The sequence below is a fragment of the Pinus tabuliformis genome, chromosome 6 (genome assembly GCF_031772625.1).
Source record: "Pinus tabuliformis cultivar Carrire ecotype Pingquan chromosome 6, CPIR1, whole genome shotgun sequence".
NCBI lineage: Eukaryota > Viridiplantae > Streptophyta > Pinopsida > Pinales > Pinaceae > Pinus > Pinus tabuliformis.
The window spans coordinates 2,095,970,826-2,095,987,469 of record NC_142292.1 but is presented as its reverse complement, the minus strand read 5'-3'; the positions used below and the strand labels follow the sequence as shown (position 1 = coordinate 2,095,987,469).

Here is a 16,644-nt window from a genome sequence, read left to right as displayed (position 1 = left end):
AAGTAATTTCATAAATAACTTATTGTGGAATAAGTAGGAAATTAAATCAGTTGCTGCAGTGATAGAATTTTCACAACACCATGTGATCCTTGACTCGATCTATGATCATCCTCTTGGCCTTTGCCATCTTAGCTTTGCATTTCTTCTGTGGATCTACATTCGTAAGTTCATTAACCACACTATCGATGTACGTCTTGAGGGCATGCTCATCTAGAAGGAAAGACATTCTAGCCTTCTAGATGACGTAGTTGGATGCTCCATCAACCTGTCTAATCCCTCAAGCCACTGGTTGCCATATCCTCCAAAAATTGTCTAACAAATCCCTCTTTCTCCCTACTGCGTAGCTTCTAAGCTGGCTTACGTACTCCCTGATGTAGCTGGTAAGTCTACTGCTCTTGTGCTGCCCAACAAATGAGAAATATTGATTTCCTCGGTAAGAAATCACTGAAGAAGTATTGCCTCACTATGCGATCTGCTTCCTTCTTCCGACAACTTTTCTGCCCAACACTCAGCTTGCAGAAAACTGCGTCCCTCTAGTTCTGCGCTGAAGCTTTGCATGGCTTCCTCTGCCTTGGTAAATTGTCGATCCGACAGTCTTACCTCTCTGTCGACTCACTCAGAGAGAGACAACCTTGAAAATATAGCCCTCCTTGCTAGAACCGCGCAATCCCTCAAGGGATTCGAACTACTACTTGCTGCAACAAGTTGGCCCTTACTTTAGTGCTAGATCTTCTCTTCCTGTTTCACATCAACAACTCTGATACCGTGTGAAAATTCCTAAGTCTAACAATCTCAAGAATTCTACTGTAATGAGTTGAATCTACCTCACCTAGATTGTAAATTATATTACAAACTTTAGATTTCTTCTTGAAATATTGAAGTAAATTACTGAAGCAACCTACACCATATTAAATATGATTATGAAACATAGAAACTGAGAAAGGAAATACGTGCACAAGGGGACTCACGCAGATTTCTGTTGATTTGGGGTAGCATCGGATGTGCTCTAGCCACAAAATTTGGTGGAGAGGCTAAAGCGTATGAAATCTCCAATACCTAGAAAGGGTTTGGGCAGATTCTAAACAATTTAGGAGATATTAAAATAATTAATATTTTTAATGGAGTCCCTAAGGCTAAACTTAGGGAAATTAAAATATTAATGTGAATTAATATAAAACTGTGTTAGAATGGTCCAAAAGTCATGGATCAAGCTAGATCTAATCTTAGCTGTTGATTAGGGACTTAATCTCGGCAATTGACCTATCAACGAGAAAAGTATAAGAGGAGGCTTGAGGGTCACTTGGAGAACACACCGAGTTGATCAAGATTTTGATTTTTTGGGGCAAGGTTTGGTGAGGAAGTCGAAAGAGTGATCAGAGTTGACATTGAGGGGCAGTGAATATAGAAGTAGAGAGGCAGAGAGGGTACCGGGAGAATCAGCGCAGAAGCTGGGAGAGAGGGACGCAAAGCCAGCCAAAGGCCACACAGAACCAGCTAGGGCCCATGCAGAGGCAGCTAGGAGTTGTGCAGTGCCTCAGAGAGCCAACGTGGGTGATGCAGAGGCTCTAGAGGTTGACACAGTGCCTCCAAAGGTTGACGCAAGGGTTATTGGGTTGACGTTGGGCCAAGAAGGGTTGACGCAGTCCATAGAGGCAGACGTTGGGGTTTTCGTGGGGCAGACTGGAGCTGGGAGCTGTCGGAGTGTTTATTTGGGGTTTCAGCCGTAACATTTGTCTCCGACTGAGAGGTACTACTGCCGAGATTATTCTCTGTTGGGTGAGCCGGTTTTGGCACCTAGATTGTATTCAGAAACTGCATAATAATAAAACCCTCAGATAGCTGCACCGGTTTTCCCTCATTGGGTTTTTCTGGGGACATTGGTCCAAAAACAACTGTGTCACTTGTGTTCTTGTTTTGTTTCTTTTAGTTGATGATCTGTAATGTGTTGAGCATGTACTTGTATTTATTTTCAGTATTTACATGGTAAATAACTTGTTAATTAATGAGAACAAGTAGGCATAAATAAATTAGAAAAGTACATGAAGGATTTCTAACAGTGAGACTTAGAAATTCCAACATGGTATCCCAGCACGGTTGTAGATCACAGGAGAATTGAGGACATCAACCAAGCAGAGTAGCAACAACAGAAAACAACTGTCCCGAGTGACAGAAGTTGTTCCTAGCAGAGAAGCGGCAAGGAAGGGGTGACATAGTGCCTGCATCATCAAGTTTGAGCCAGGAAAAGGATCAACATAGTGGCAGAGGGGAGCAGACTCAACCTACGCAGTGCCCGATCATCTTTCTCAGTTAGGAAGGATTGACGCCCGTGGCCAGGAGGTGCGGATATTACAGGTGCTGGGATTGCGAAAGCCTATAAGCTCTAACCTTTAGTTTGCTGGGGCTTAGGAGGCTGTGGGTAAGTTGCGGAGTGAAGCTGGTGGGTTACTGTAGTCAGAACAGTACCTAACTGGGAAAGACCAAGAGGAGGGAGTTGCTACTGAGGATTTCTAGCCAAGAAATTTGGATCAGTGGTGCAGTTGCACTAAGGAACGGAGTGGGGGCATCTCGACATTGGCAGAGGGGTTTCTAGGAGGGAAATCGAGGCTCAGAGGGAGTCACATCGAGAGCTTCCAGAAGGGAAGTAGAGGAGCAACAAGATAGCAGTGAACGGGGTAAGAGACCAGGACAGATTGGTCGGAGCCTCAAACTTCATAGTCTGGAAGGCTAGAATCTTATCCTTTCTAGACAGGAACTGTCATGAGCAATTCGCCTTGAGGACAATAGCAGTCCTAGTTGACTCGGCTGATAACGATAAGTATGAGGATGCAATAGCAAGGGCCATGATCATCATTCTTGACGGGGTCAAGGACCATGTAGTACCACACATTGCTGAGAAGAATACAACAAATGAGATGTGGGAGGCCCTAAAGAAGTTGTATCAGCATACTTCTGTGCAGAGGAAGATGATACTAGAAAATCAATTGTGGTCATACCAGATGCAGAAGGGAGAACAAATCGACCCCTTCCTCGGTCTATTGAAGGAGATCCGGGATCAGCTAACTTCCATAGGAGCCACGCTAGATCAAGAATTGATGGTGAGAACAACCTTGAACGAAGTCTCAAAAGACTGGGAGGTGTTTGTCCAGAGCATACTGGGCAGGGCGACCCTTCCAGATTGGGAAGAAATGTGGGCAGCTCTTTGCCAAGAAGAGATCAGAAGGTTAAGCAAGGCGGGAAGCAGCAGCAAAGGGATCAGAATCAAGAAGGAGGAAGAGGAGGACGCTGCCCTAGCATCTGAGGAAAAGTAGGAGAAACAGAAGAAGAAGGACCTCTCCAAGGTCAAATGCTTCAACTGTGGGGAACTGGGTCACTATGCGATCTAATGTTAGAGGGAGAAGAGCAAGGGAGAGGCTTCCGAGACCAAGGTTGCGCCAACAAGGGCGGAGAAGGAATTGGAGATAGATGATGACTGTGCCATGAGTGCTAACACACCACTTGAGTGGAAGTGGGGAGACATTGAGCTGTAGTCAGACAGGCTACAGGCGATGAGGGGCAGGATGCTCGAGGTACCCAACCTCTTGGATTATACCTTGCTACGGGAGCCCCAAAGAGGAGTAGCAAGACTGGCAGATGTCGGTAGAGACAGATGCGGATGAAGTGAGAGAGGGAGCTACAGTGCAGGAGTCCCAGGACAGTGTGAGGTAGCAGTGCTAGATGCATAGAGTTGTGGCAGGAACGCAGAGGTAAGAGAGGGAGCACTTGTCAATGACAAAGGGAGCTTCAGTATCGAGAGTGTTTCTAACCTGACAAAGATGTCAGAGTTGGGAGATTAGTTACTTCTTAGTAATTGAGTTGCAGTGCAGCGGTTAGTAGTGGCAGTGCTATGGGCAGCACGATGCAACATGATAAGAGGGGTTGCAGTGCAGATGCAACAGTGGCAGTGGCAGAGCCATGGGAAGCGACACGGATGTAGAGGGAGTTGTCGTACAAATGCAATAGTGGTAGTGGTAAAGCCATGGATGGCAGTATGAGATGCAGCAGTACAGATGATGGGCAGCAGGCCTAGCATCAGGGACCGACGCTGGATGATCAAAGTAATACTCAGTGAGGAGTATTGCTAGAGCACAGTCCTCGCTAAGAGGGAGTGTTTATTTGGGGTAGCATCAGATGTGCTCTAGCCACGAAGTTTGGTGGAGAGGCTAAGGCACTTGAGATCTCCAATACTCAGAAAGGGTTTGGGCAGATTCTAAACAGTTTGGGAGATATTAAAATAATTAATATTTTAATTAGACTTAGGGAAATTAAAATATTAATGTGAATTAATATAAAACTGTGTTAGAAAGGTCCAAAAGTCATGGGTCAAGCCAAGTATAATCTTAGCCGTTGATTAGGGACCTAATCTCGGCCGTTGATTTGTCATTGAGAAAAGTATAAGAGGAGGCTTGAGGGTCACTTGGAGAACATTGAGTTGATCAAGATTTCGATATTCTGGGGCAGGGTTTGTTGAGGAAGTCGAAAAAGTGATCAGAGTTGTAGCTGAGAGGCAGTGAATACAAAATCAAAGAGGCAGAGAGAGTACCGGGTGAATCAGTGCAGAAGCCGGGAGAGAGGGATGCAGAGCCAGCTAGAGGCCACGTAGATCCAGCTAGGGCCCACACAGAGGCAACCAGGAGTTGCGCAGTGCCTCAGAGATCCAGCGTGTGTGATGTAGAGGCTCTAGAGGCTGACGCAGTGCCTCCAGAGGTTGATGCAAGGGTTGTTGGGTTGACGCTGGGCCAGGAAGTAAGTTGTTCTAACTTGTTTTTTAGCAAATTTTTGTCACTTTTAAGCTTCTTTATTTGCATAAGGAGGTTTTGATTATGTTTCCTTAGACATGAAAGTTTTTAGTTTTTTGAATTGTTGACTTTAGCCTTAATATCCTTCTCTTTATCTTTTAAACTTTTGGTTTGTTCTAATAATTTTTTATTAAGGTTCCTTAAACGTAAATTTTCCTCATCTTGTTCTGATAGGCGCTTCTTGAGTTCCTTCTTTGTGGCTTTAACTTTCTTGACTTGTTCAAGTAGTTTTTCATTGTGCTCTTTGAGGCGTGGAATTGTTTTGTCTTTAATGGAGATGACTTCTTCAAGCTCCTTTTGTTTTTTGGATTGGATCTCTTGGAACACCAATTTCAAAATCTCCTTAAGGTTTTGTGATGAGTGTGTTGATGATTCTGACTTTATGGTCATGTCTCTGAATGTGACCATCTTCTTATAAGAGAACATCCTATTTTGTTTTTCAATGTTTAAAACTTAAAAGTATCCAATTCTCTAAACCAAGATAATCCAAAAACTATGTCAATCTCTTCTCTAAGCATAGTTGCTACACCGAATTGAGATACATACTCGTATTCATCAATTATTACTTACAAGTTTTCAATTTTGTATTCGACATCGAAATAAGAGGTTTCTTTATTCTTGATTATATCTGATCCTGAAACGAATAATTGATTTGCTATATTAACATTAATGTAATTTTCTTGATGATTCTCGTTGATAATGATATTAATATATTTTCCTTGGATATTCCTTTTTAATGTACATAATCCATAATATGGGATCATGCCACGTTTACAAGAGAATCTTTCTTCCATCATTTTTGAATTAGACTTCATTCTTTTCTCTTCAATGATTGACTCCACCAATGTAACCTTGTAATCTTTTATGTAGCCATGATTTTTAATATAATCCCTTGCACTTTGTACTTCAACTTGTCTTTTAACTTTTATAATAATATTTTTTTAAAAATAGAATTATAATATATATTTTTTTCTTAAACTTTCTTCTTTTTTTTAATAATTTTTTAATAACTTTATTTTGTTTTTTTTTTTATAAACCTTTTATTTTTCTTATATATATTTATAATCCTTTTTCTCTGTTTTGAAAATTTACAACCCTAGTGAAACGTTGCTATTCACCTCTTTGGGGTATAATATAAAATATATGTCCACTTATGTGCCTTTGACTTGGTTAATTTTCTCCACATAAAAAGTAAAACTTACCATTCACATAAAGAGATTTTGTATTCCTTTTGTTTGTTTTTGTTTTTTTTTTTACGTTGAAAATACCTAGGCAATTACCATGGGTTGCTAAAACCACAAGCTTGTAAACCACTTAATGAAGAATCAAGATAATCTTATCTACTCTGCTTTCTCTTACGTATAGTTTCAAAGATATTTGGAAAGATTCCCTTTTCACTTTATCATGCACTTTTTATCAATAATGTAGAACCTTTTTATATAAATGAATGTTCTCCTTCAAAATTCACATCGGACTATTTTTTTTAATAATATATTTTTTATATGATTTTTTTCTTAATTTTTTTTTTAATCTTTATATGTACTTTTTTTTTACTGTTTTTTTTTTTCTTAATGGCCAAAACCCTAAATGACGAAATTGATGAAATAGAGAAACTCCAACTTTGTGTAGCGAAACATTTCAATTGTGACGACAACAAGGTTGACGAAGGATTAATGGCCAAAGGCCAGATGAGATTGTTTCTCTTTAGCAGTTGAGCATTCAGAGGATCAAACAACTCTAATACCAATGTAATGAACAAAGTTCGTATACAAGTTAAATATTTCAGAAGATCTGGTATATAAGAATGTCCATCATGGAATATATATTATATTATATAAGAATATTTTATTACAAGTGAGATGATTTAGTTACAAATGAGGGTCTGTTTTATATACCTAGGTAGGTACCCTTTCATGAATGGTCATGTCCTTAGGGACATGCCTCGTGATTAACTAAGTACTATTTAATTAACTATTCCTTATGATTATTATATTTATATTTTATTCATAACAAATTGATAGGAGAAAAGGGGTCTTAAAATCATCAGAGCTTCTGACTCAAGAAAAACAGAGATAAATTGATCCACAATGATGATCTAAAATGAATTTATCCCTCATATTTATAGATTTCCTAGAGGGGCCTCTTCTTTTAAAATTGATTGAGTAAATTTTACTCCAAACCCCAGTTTTTGGTTTCTTTGCCCAGCTGACCCAAAACTTGCCCAACATAGGGTATTTTGGAGTTCCCCTTTATTGAGGGCTATAGCCTAGGGGGTTGATAGACTATTTTGTCCCTTAGACGATTAATTTCCCGAGAACATTACACTAATATAGAACTTGCATTCTCGACAGCTGCTGCAACTATGATAGAAGACAAAAACAAAGAAAGACGACAACAATTTTCTCTGTTAATAATTATACAATTGCATGAATATGAAGAACAAAATTGGGAATCAAATATCACTAACCACTTAAGATAAAGAGAAGATGAGATAATTCTGTTAATGCCCATGACTAAGCAAAAAATGTAGCTCAAAGAGATTCAAAAGTACAACCAATAACAACATCTTTTGGAAGTGCAAAAGCTACCCTTGAAAACTGAAATAATAAAGATATCAGAGATTCAGAGAATGTGGTCTATCACTAATCTTTTATGCAACAATTTCACCAGTGAAATCTCTTCCCCTCCCCATCCATAGATTGAGAATGCCAATGAAAAGAGTGTTTTTGCTAGGTGTATTTTAGAGTGTTCTCTTCTATTTAGTACTCTGTTTCGCAAAAGATGCATGTGCAACAAAGAAGGGAACCTTTCCTTTTCCCAGAACTAGTATCCCTTTCATCCCACCTTGAAAACAGGTTTTACTAATACGCTCTTTAGCTTTAGTAAAAACATCTAAAAAGCTAAGTTTTAGGACTGTTGCCAAGATTTTTAAAATATATTGGTTTTGCTTTTCTATTTCCTCAGGTTGGCTACTTGGCAGCATCGATAAGGTCTGTATTAGATGCAAGAGTTGGGGACACTATAACAAACTCAGTAAAAAGGGCAGAAACTGGTCTACCAGGGTACAAGGAAGCAACACCAATGGTGTTCTGTGGTCTTTTCCCTGTTGACGCTGACCAGTTGAGCTTCTTCTGGCCATTCAATGTGTTGTGGAAGTTATTGTGGTTCTGTTGCTCATAATTAAAGTCTATACTCTGAGAAATTCATAATGCACCCTATATGTTGACAGTTATAGGATATTGTTTGAATCAATGTGCACACAGGTTTACAGAATTACGAGAGGCTTTGGGGAAATTACAACTAAATGATGCAGCATTAAAGGTCAGCTCTTTTTTTGGTTCCATTTACCTACTGTTGTGGTTATTTATTAATAAAACTGTCTTGTCTTATTTGTCTAGATGTCACTGTGAGCTTGATATGGTATGCAGCAACTCACAATGACATTTTCTTCTATCCTCCGTGTGACAAAAACATAAGAAACAAATTTCAAACTAAAAATAAATGGTTTTGTATTTTATGTTTTGAGTTATGATCATACTTACCCAAACAACTCCAAATCCTACACTGTATTATGACTGATCATTTCATGGTCAATTTTTTTAGTTTGTAAAATGACATGTGCATAACGTCATTTGCAAGCATCACAGGCAGTATGTATTGATTTTGATTTCTTGGACTCCGAGATCATATTCTAGAAAGTACAGCCCCCATGCTATTGGATTTTGTTTTCCAAGCTGACTATATTCTGTCATTTTTATTTGCAATAACATAAACTTGATAGAAATTGATGTATATATTTTTAAATGGTTATGCAATTTTGGTATTTCTATCTAATTGTGTCTTTTGAGAATCTTGGCAAGGTTACAACATTATATGGCTCAAACCTTCTTGTTCTTTGATCTTGACTCTATGACCCATTTGGATAGGCATTGTTCTTGGTAAATTCTACCATTCCTTCCATTTTAAAGAACATTATTTAAAAAAATATTTTCTAGGGTTCCCCACTTTGTCTTGAAAAAGAGTTGGTTTAAAATCTTCTCTTCGACATCTCTGCTTTGATCCCTGAAGCCACAAAACTCAGATTTGGTAATAGATTTGAAGCACATCCCAAGTTAATTTCAAAATTTCACTAGTATGTTGATAATTTCTTGAATTTTGCAAAACAGATTTGAAACACTGGTAAACTGGCATCATTGACAGATTTGGAATTGAATTAGATTTTGAGTTTAACATAACAATTCATGGTAGCAAGGTCTAAATTTAAATGAATAAATGGCATTTTAAAAGGGTTATTAAAAGTCTGAATTGGGTATGTTGTCGCTCAGATTGTACAGGCACCGCGACAACAGCTAAGGGTGGGGGCTGTCACTCTGAACCCTGCCCACTCTGTTCTAACTGTCTCCCAACAATAGGCTATGGGGGGTAATCGCTATGGAAATGAGATGACAAAAGACAAGTTGGGAACCAATTTGTTCAGGAGACACCATCGAGTGGCCTAGCTACTTGGTTAAATTTAGCAAGAATTAAAGATTTTAATTAGATTTAGAGATGAGACCAATGCCTTGTGGAGTCAAAATTCTTGCTTAGTACAAATTAAGATCAAGTAACTGGATCGAAAACCACTGCTTAAATGATTAACTAACCTATATGTTGTGCAAATCCTAAAATATAGGTATAGTGCAAGGATCTTGGTTACTTTTAAATTATATACCTAGTCTAAATGGTGTTGAAGAAAATGTAATTAGGTTCAGAATTTACAAATGTAATTTTGATCTTTGTACTTGTCAAGAAAAAAAACATTATTTTTTTGTGAATTATAAGAACGAGTTTCTTGCTCATTTCATAGGAAAGTCAAAGAGTCAATGTCATGCTCTTCTTGAGCTTATATGTAATGTAAATGAGTCAACCTAGTATCTAGATCAAAGCCCTCCAAGACAAGCACCATCCCCTTGAAGAAGGCAACAAGCAAAATGAATTATTAAGAACAGTCATGTCGGCCTGCAAATGAATTAACTAGCATAGTCATGTCGGCTCAATAAAAGTCACAACCGTTCACATTGTCATGTCGGCTCAAATGCATACGCTGACCACTATATATATGTGGCTAGGGTCTACGCAAAAGTGTTGGCATTATGATACATGTGTTGTACTTGATGGCAATCCACTTGTAGCAGAACAAATCACTTGTATATGGTAGCTAGATGAATCTACGTAACTAGATGAATCTACAGGAGAGATATCAGATGTAACAGAATGCATGGCAGTTCAAAGGAATCATTTTAGAAGTAATATGGCAAATTACAGTGTAACAGGTCTATTCAGAAGTAACAGGACATTGGTACAGAAGAATAGGAAGATGGAACTTAGGTCTATTGATCAGAATAAAGAATGTAAAGGAAAAGGTTGATGTAAAGCAGTTTAAGAAGTATACGCAAGTCCACTTAGTCAAAACAACGTATACACGCTGGTCCACAGAACAAAAAGAGCGTATATGTATACACATACTTTCTCAAGAGGAAAAGCGTGTACATGTTGGAAAACCAAGGTTTTGGTCCGAGGTATTTGGTCCAAGGTATTTTGGTCCAAGGTATTGGTCTAAGGTATTTGGTCTGAGGTATTGACCCTAAGTATTTGGTTCAAGGTATTGGTCTTAAGTGGTTTTGGTCCAAGGTATTGACAAAGGATCTAAGTATATAAGGAGGAGAAGATCAAAGGGGTAAGTGTATAAGTAATGAATATCTTATGAAGTGTCATATCAAAAGTAAATATACATGTTATGGGTTTCTGATGCTTTGCTTGATCTAGACAAAATATGCACCTGAGCATTTGATGATGGATGAGATCTAATGATGGATCAAGATCATAATGACTTATTATTATTGAATGATCTGATATTGGGCTAGATCTGATTATGTACACCTGTTTTATTCTTTAAATATCGTGATCTAGATTTGTCTGAAGTTCGGAGGTGCAGCAAAGTTTTGAGGTAAGTATTTGCAGATTTGTATGCTGGTTCGCTTTGATGAAGGTGCATATACACGCTGGTTCGGCTCTTCCAAGTAGCGTATGCAAAAGAAAATCTTGATGTTCAAGGATGACTGATCTATTAGATCAGTGTTGCTGTTTTACTGCTGTCTGTCAATGAAGTCTTCTTAGATCTGAATGTAAAACTAAATGCATAAGGAGGCTGGTATTTGATTGATTGATTGTATAAGTGAGAAGAAGTGATCTCTGTCGCTGCCTATGTAAAGCTCTGTAAGTTGACAATAGATATTCAGTATATTGCTGGTTGGTACAGATTTCATTCAAAGTTTATGTTTGCAGTAGTTTTGAAGGTATATGCAAGTTTGATTAACAAAAGTAGCATATACACACAATTTGGGTTCAGCCAAGTAGCGTATACACTCTGATGCATGGTTTTTGAGGTTACAGCTAGTTCTGAACGATGATGTAGGTTTTTGGGTTCAGCGTAGTGTTTTGGTGTCAGTGATCTAATTGTTCAGATTAACTAAATGTTGGTTGATGTAGTTTAAGTTTAAAAGTTTTTGATGAGTCCAGCATGAAAATTGGATGAAACATGGCCTTCAGATTGTGGTGTTGTGATCCAGGAGTATCTAGTTCCCTGGAGGAAGAAAGAAGGTCGTAGCCTTCTGTAGGTCGGCATCTACGTACTAGTAAATGGATTGGCTAGTACAAGAGCTAGGGGGTTGTAGCTCCCTTCCAGAAGAAGCTGGAGAACGAGAGAAGGTTGTAGCCTTCTGCAAGTGGGTGCCTACGTACTGGTATGAGTTTGCACCAGTACAAGATTGTAAACATATTTTCTTATTATTAAAAGAAGACAGAGACAATAGCAGCAGGTGGTTTTTGTTAGTGTCAATCTTTCCAGCCTTCCTCCAGTGATCAAACGTGCTCTTACAAAGTGATTTTGAAGTGTCAAGGTCAAATTTTGTCATTTCAGTGAGCCTTCAAGCAAAATTTGGTCACTAGGCATTAGGTCTAGGGTTTGCTTTCGCTCTTTTCAAAATTGCCCAAATGCCAATCTATGTCACTATTCAGCTGAGTCTATCATCATTCATAGGGTTTTCATTTTACACTTTGTTCATGCTTCAGTTGCGCCTAGGTAAGGTCATTTCCCTCTCCTAGGGTTTTGAAGGCAATTTCTCTTGGACGGTCAAATCATCAGCAAAACTTATATCTTGATGTTCATACACCTTCCCCTATCCTTAAAGTACCTTATCAAACACTTCCCATCACTGAGATTCCCCAAATTCCTCATTTTTGCACAAACCCTAGTTTCTTGCCACAACTTGGCAATTTTCTAGGTTGGGCCTGTGTTTTGCCCTTTTGGACCCCTTCCCCTCACTCAATATCTGAGATTCCACTTTCCCCTACTTCCTAACATCCCTCCCTATTCCCAAAAATTTCCTCAAGAATTTAGAAGCCCCTTATCCCCTTCATTTCGCTTCATTTCGACAAAATCCCTTGTTCCACACATCGGGATAAGTTTCACTCAAAAGATGTTTCAGAGCAATCAAAGATGAATTTTGGAAAACTGAGAGAGGTTTTTGTCCACAACATGCCAAGGAAGAAAAACCTCCTTCACTTTTTACACAGGTGTCATGGTTTTAGAGAAATGTCAAAAATACCGTTGCCTCAGGAGAATCGAATGCACCTCTGAAGTGACCTTGGGAAAATCAAGTTTTCTCCTAGCTTGGTTGGCCAAATGACTTTCTTGATTATTCAAATGATAACTAGACACAAGGAGCTTTCCAATGAGCTATCATGAGCTCAATTTGGAGTTGAGGAAGGCATTCAAAAGTTGACTGCAACAGCACTCTGCCTTGAGGCAGCCTCATTTGGCACATTTTGACCAGTCTTGGGAGATTTGATTTTTGACAGGGCAAATGAACTCCAAATTGAAAAATTCCAGTTGGGCTGGAAAGTAGACTCAAAGACCTTTCCAACGAGCTATCCTGCGCCCGATTTCGACACCGGGAAGGTCTCCAAAACCCTCCTGCAAGATGCACTATGTAGCTGGGTGCGCGCTACGCATCAGCTTGGGCGCGCTACGCATCAGCGTGATTTTCTCAGTGTAATTTTGTTCAGGCGCTATGCACCAGAGGGGCGCTACACGTTGGGCAAGGTGCGCTACGTGTTGGGTTTTTCGCCCAGTGACTTGCCAGCAAGCTCTCAAATTCTCTCTTAACTCAAGAAAAATATAAGTAAGCTTCTTTTCCATGGCTAGTTTTAGTTTTCCAAGATGAATGTGAAAGAAATATGATAAAGATGCCATGAAAATTAGAAGTGAAAACCCTAAATTGTTGTGTGAAATTTAAAGACCTAATTTGTGCTAGGGTTTCAAGGTGTTATGCTGTCCAAGGTTTTCCCATTTTGATCCTTCTTTTCCCCACATTCACCAACATTCTCCTTAAAATTGCCCATAAAATTCTATAATATCCCTCCACAAAATCCCAAACCCTACATTATCATAATTTCCTATGCCCTTGCCCTTCCCTAAATTCCTTGTTTATTTTTATTGTCCCTAATTCCCTCATGTTTCCCTTTCCCTAACAATTCCCTTGTATTTATGTCCCCTTGGTAACAGCATTTGAAAAAGTCAAACAGCAATCAATTGTGTGCACAGTCAGCATATACATTTCAGCCATCCTGTCTTCAAAACTATGTTAGAAACTGAATCAGATTATGAGCAGAGTTATGACAGTGATTCAACACCAGAGATAGAAGTGCCAAGGAGGTATCACAAGGGTGGCAAAGGTGATCGGCATGTCAGGGAGGAGCCCACTTCTTTGGCTCATTTGCAAGCTTGTCCACTTGCAATGAACTGTTTTCAGTACCAATCATGTTTTGAATATTGTGAGCGGATCTCACAAATCCAACATCACCGAGAACTAGTTCGCTTATTTGTCCTACATTTGCAGAATGGTCATGTAAACCTTGCTGGAGTGGATTTCACCTTGTCACCTGAGATTATTGCTCAGGCCACCGGGATACCAAATGTAGGGGAGGAGTGGAATAAGCGCCAGCAGTTAGACAGATTTCACTATGAGCCATATATCAAACCCGGGTGTATGAGGCACTTAACTGCTGTTTTTCCTTTCAGATTCCTAAGGGATGAATATGCACCGTTGATGAGACTTATTATTCGGTATTTCACTTGTGAGGGCAGATTTTCACGTCTATATTCGTACCATATCCGTTTGTTGATGCATTTCACAAGGGTACGAATGATGAACATTCCATTTTTCATGTGTCGCAACATAGAGAGGATGGTGCCTATAGTACAAAGGAAGAGCCCAGCACAGCAGCATAAGAGCATCTATCATTATGCACTGATTAAGATCATAGTGATGCATCAATTGGCACAACAGGGTATTGCTTGGGAGGATTTCATTTCTCATGACTTTTTCACGGTGCCACAGCCACCTCCCGAGATTGTCCATGATGAGGGAGGGCCTTCACATCAGTTTGACATTCCTGAGCCCGAGCATGTCAGCGCTCCTTCATATGTTACATATCAGAGAGGCCACAGGGCCTTATTTGCATCTGCATGGCGAGTATTATCTCCACCTAGGGTGGAAGGGGTCTCGCCTTCTTCATCGGCACAGCGAGTATTATCTCCACATCAGGTGGAAAGGGTCTCGCCTTCTGCAGCACAGGTACAGGTACAGGTACAGGACAGAGGCAAGCAACCCATATTTGATGAGGGACCTTCAGGAGATCCGGACACGGATATTATTGATCTTGATATCAGTTCTCCTAGCTCGGAGCTAAAGGAGATCATTCAGCAACAAAAGGCTGAGAATCGCTTGTTGCAACAGAAGTTGGAAATGGCCAATTGGACAATCAACTACTTGGAGCAGCGCAACAAGCAGCTAGAAGATGAACACACTCTTTATGAGTTGCGGCGAATCCGAGAAGATCGGAACTTGGCTCGCAAGAGACCCGGTGATTTGACACCTATTGAGCAAGGGTCTATGCTCATTCGGGTGAACACTCATTTAGAGAAGTTGCTAGCCAAGGCAAACAGGGACAAAGATATGCTCCGCCACATGAAGAATCATTATTGGGCCCGCATGCATGTGTGCAAAGCGAAAATGAAGGTACTCAAAGCACACTTGGCGGAAAAGGCCTGATCCACTTCAAATTTTGGCTGAAGCCACCTTGAAGGAGCATGGTGCTCAATGATACACCTCCAGCTCAAAATTCAGACAATTTGGAGCAATTTTGGTCAATTTTGATTTTTTTTTTGCTAAAAACAGGTTTTTGCCCTCAACGCGTAGCGCGCCACGCGCTACCCTGAAGTTGGGGAGGTCCATTTCACAAAAACTTAGCATTTTTGGATTTTTCATGACAAATTACACTTGCTCAGCCACTGCCAAGACATTTCATTGAGGTTTGGGCCCTCAAAAGGTCAAAAAACAAGCAAAAAATGACCTTCTGCCACTTTTTGGACACACAGGAAGCAGTCTTGGGAGATTGCATTTTTGGAGGGGCAAATGGCCACCAAATTGAGAAATTCCACTTGGGCTGGAGAGTAGACATCCAGACCTTTCCAACAAGCCCACTTGTGCCTCATTTGGATGCCGGGAAGTGCCCCAAAAGTGGGCTCAAATGCGCGCTACGCGTTGAGAAATGGCGTGCTACGCATCAGGACATTTTCTCTATTTTTCATCTTCAGCTCAGGAAAACGCAACATTTGACCAATTTTGACTTTTGGTGGGATTTTTCACCCTCCTTGATGTAATTAATGTAATTTTATGTTGACATGACACTTATTTACCTATTCTAGAAGATTCATTCATAAAATAGCAAAAAATTAATGAATGAATTGGTTTCCTAGCTTATAGAGGCAAGTTGTTTTAATTGCCTAGATTGTAGTGCTCAGTTTAGAATTGGTTGAAACAGCTCCTAGGATGATGAGCTCGACCCCTAGAGGCAAGGGAATGTGTTAGCCTGCTTATATTATGTATTTTTTTAGTCATTTTCATGGTTGGACTCTTGAGGGATAAGCTTAGACTGTATTACTCTTTGTATCTCTGCAATTTTGGCAAAGGAAAGACCAGGGTTTTGCAGCACTATTTGGGATTCCTGTGGTGATTTGTGTTGATGGTGTTTTTCTCTCATGTACTTGTAAGTTTGTTATGTGTATCATTTTCCTACTCTTCTATTCTGCAAATTAAGTAAATGAAGTGTTAAGGTAGAATTCATGGTTTCTATGCTCTGCCTTTAAGTTTGCTTAATATCTATGTTTTCATCTGTTTAAGGAGAACTCTCGATGGTTTCTTGCTCTCCTTAGCTCCTCACCGATCATATCTATCCATTCACTTATTTCAAAGGCATCAAGACAATCTCCTACCTTGCCCCAAAAAGACCTCTGCAAAAACTGTGTCTCATCCCTGCACCCAAAATTGCCGTGCTCAGTTTTCCAACAAAACCCTAAAAATTTAAAATCAAACTTTCCCTATCGGTTTACTAGCCTAAAATCAGTGTTCTTTATTGGTCATCTCAACCCTTTGAAGAACTTTTGCCGAGATAGACCTGGAGAGAGCATAGTTTTAAAATTCGGCCGAATCGAATCCGAAACGGCCGAGTTGATCCGAGTCATTGAAGAATTTTATGACCCAGCAGAAAAACTAGTTCGGGAGGCCGAGTCATGACTGACTCGGCCGAGTTATTGCATGACTCGGCCGAGTCAATCATGACTCGGTCAACCCGGCCGTTTCCACATCTACTCGGCCGAGTCATTAAATCCAGCCAGTCCCCCTAAATAACAACGATTTTTCTATTT

The 16,644-nt window shown here is 39.8% G+C and overlaps 1 protein-coding gene across 4 annotated transcripts in view; it reads left to right on the top strand.

The window, feature by feature from the left end:
* Positions 1-16,644, top strand: part of LOC149267621 (Small GTP-binding protein) — a 462,582-nt gene that overhangs the window by 239,720 nt on the left and 206,218 nt on the right. For all 4 annotated transcript variants that reach the window (XM_089433721.1, XM_089433718.1, XM_089433719.1 and 1 more), the window contains exons 11-12: positions 7,800-7,954; positions 8,099-8,156. In XM_089433721.1, coding sequence (XP_089289847.1) covers positions 7,800-7,954; positions 8,099-8,156 — 213 coding nt within the window. The remainder of the gene's footprint in view (positions 1-7,799; positions 7,955-8,098; positions 8,157-16,644) is intronic.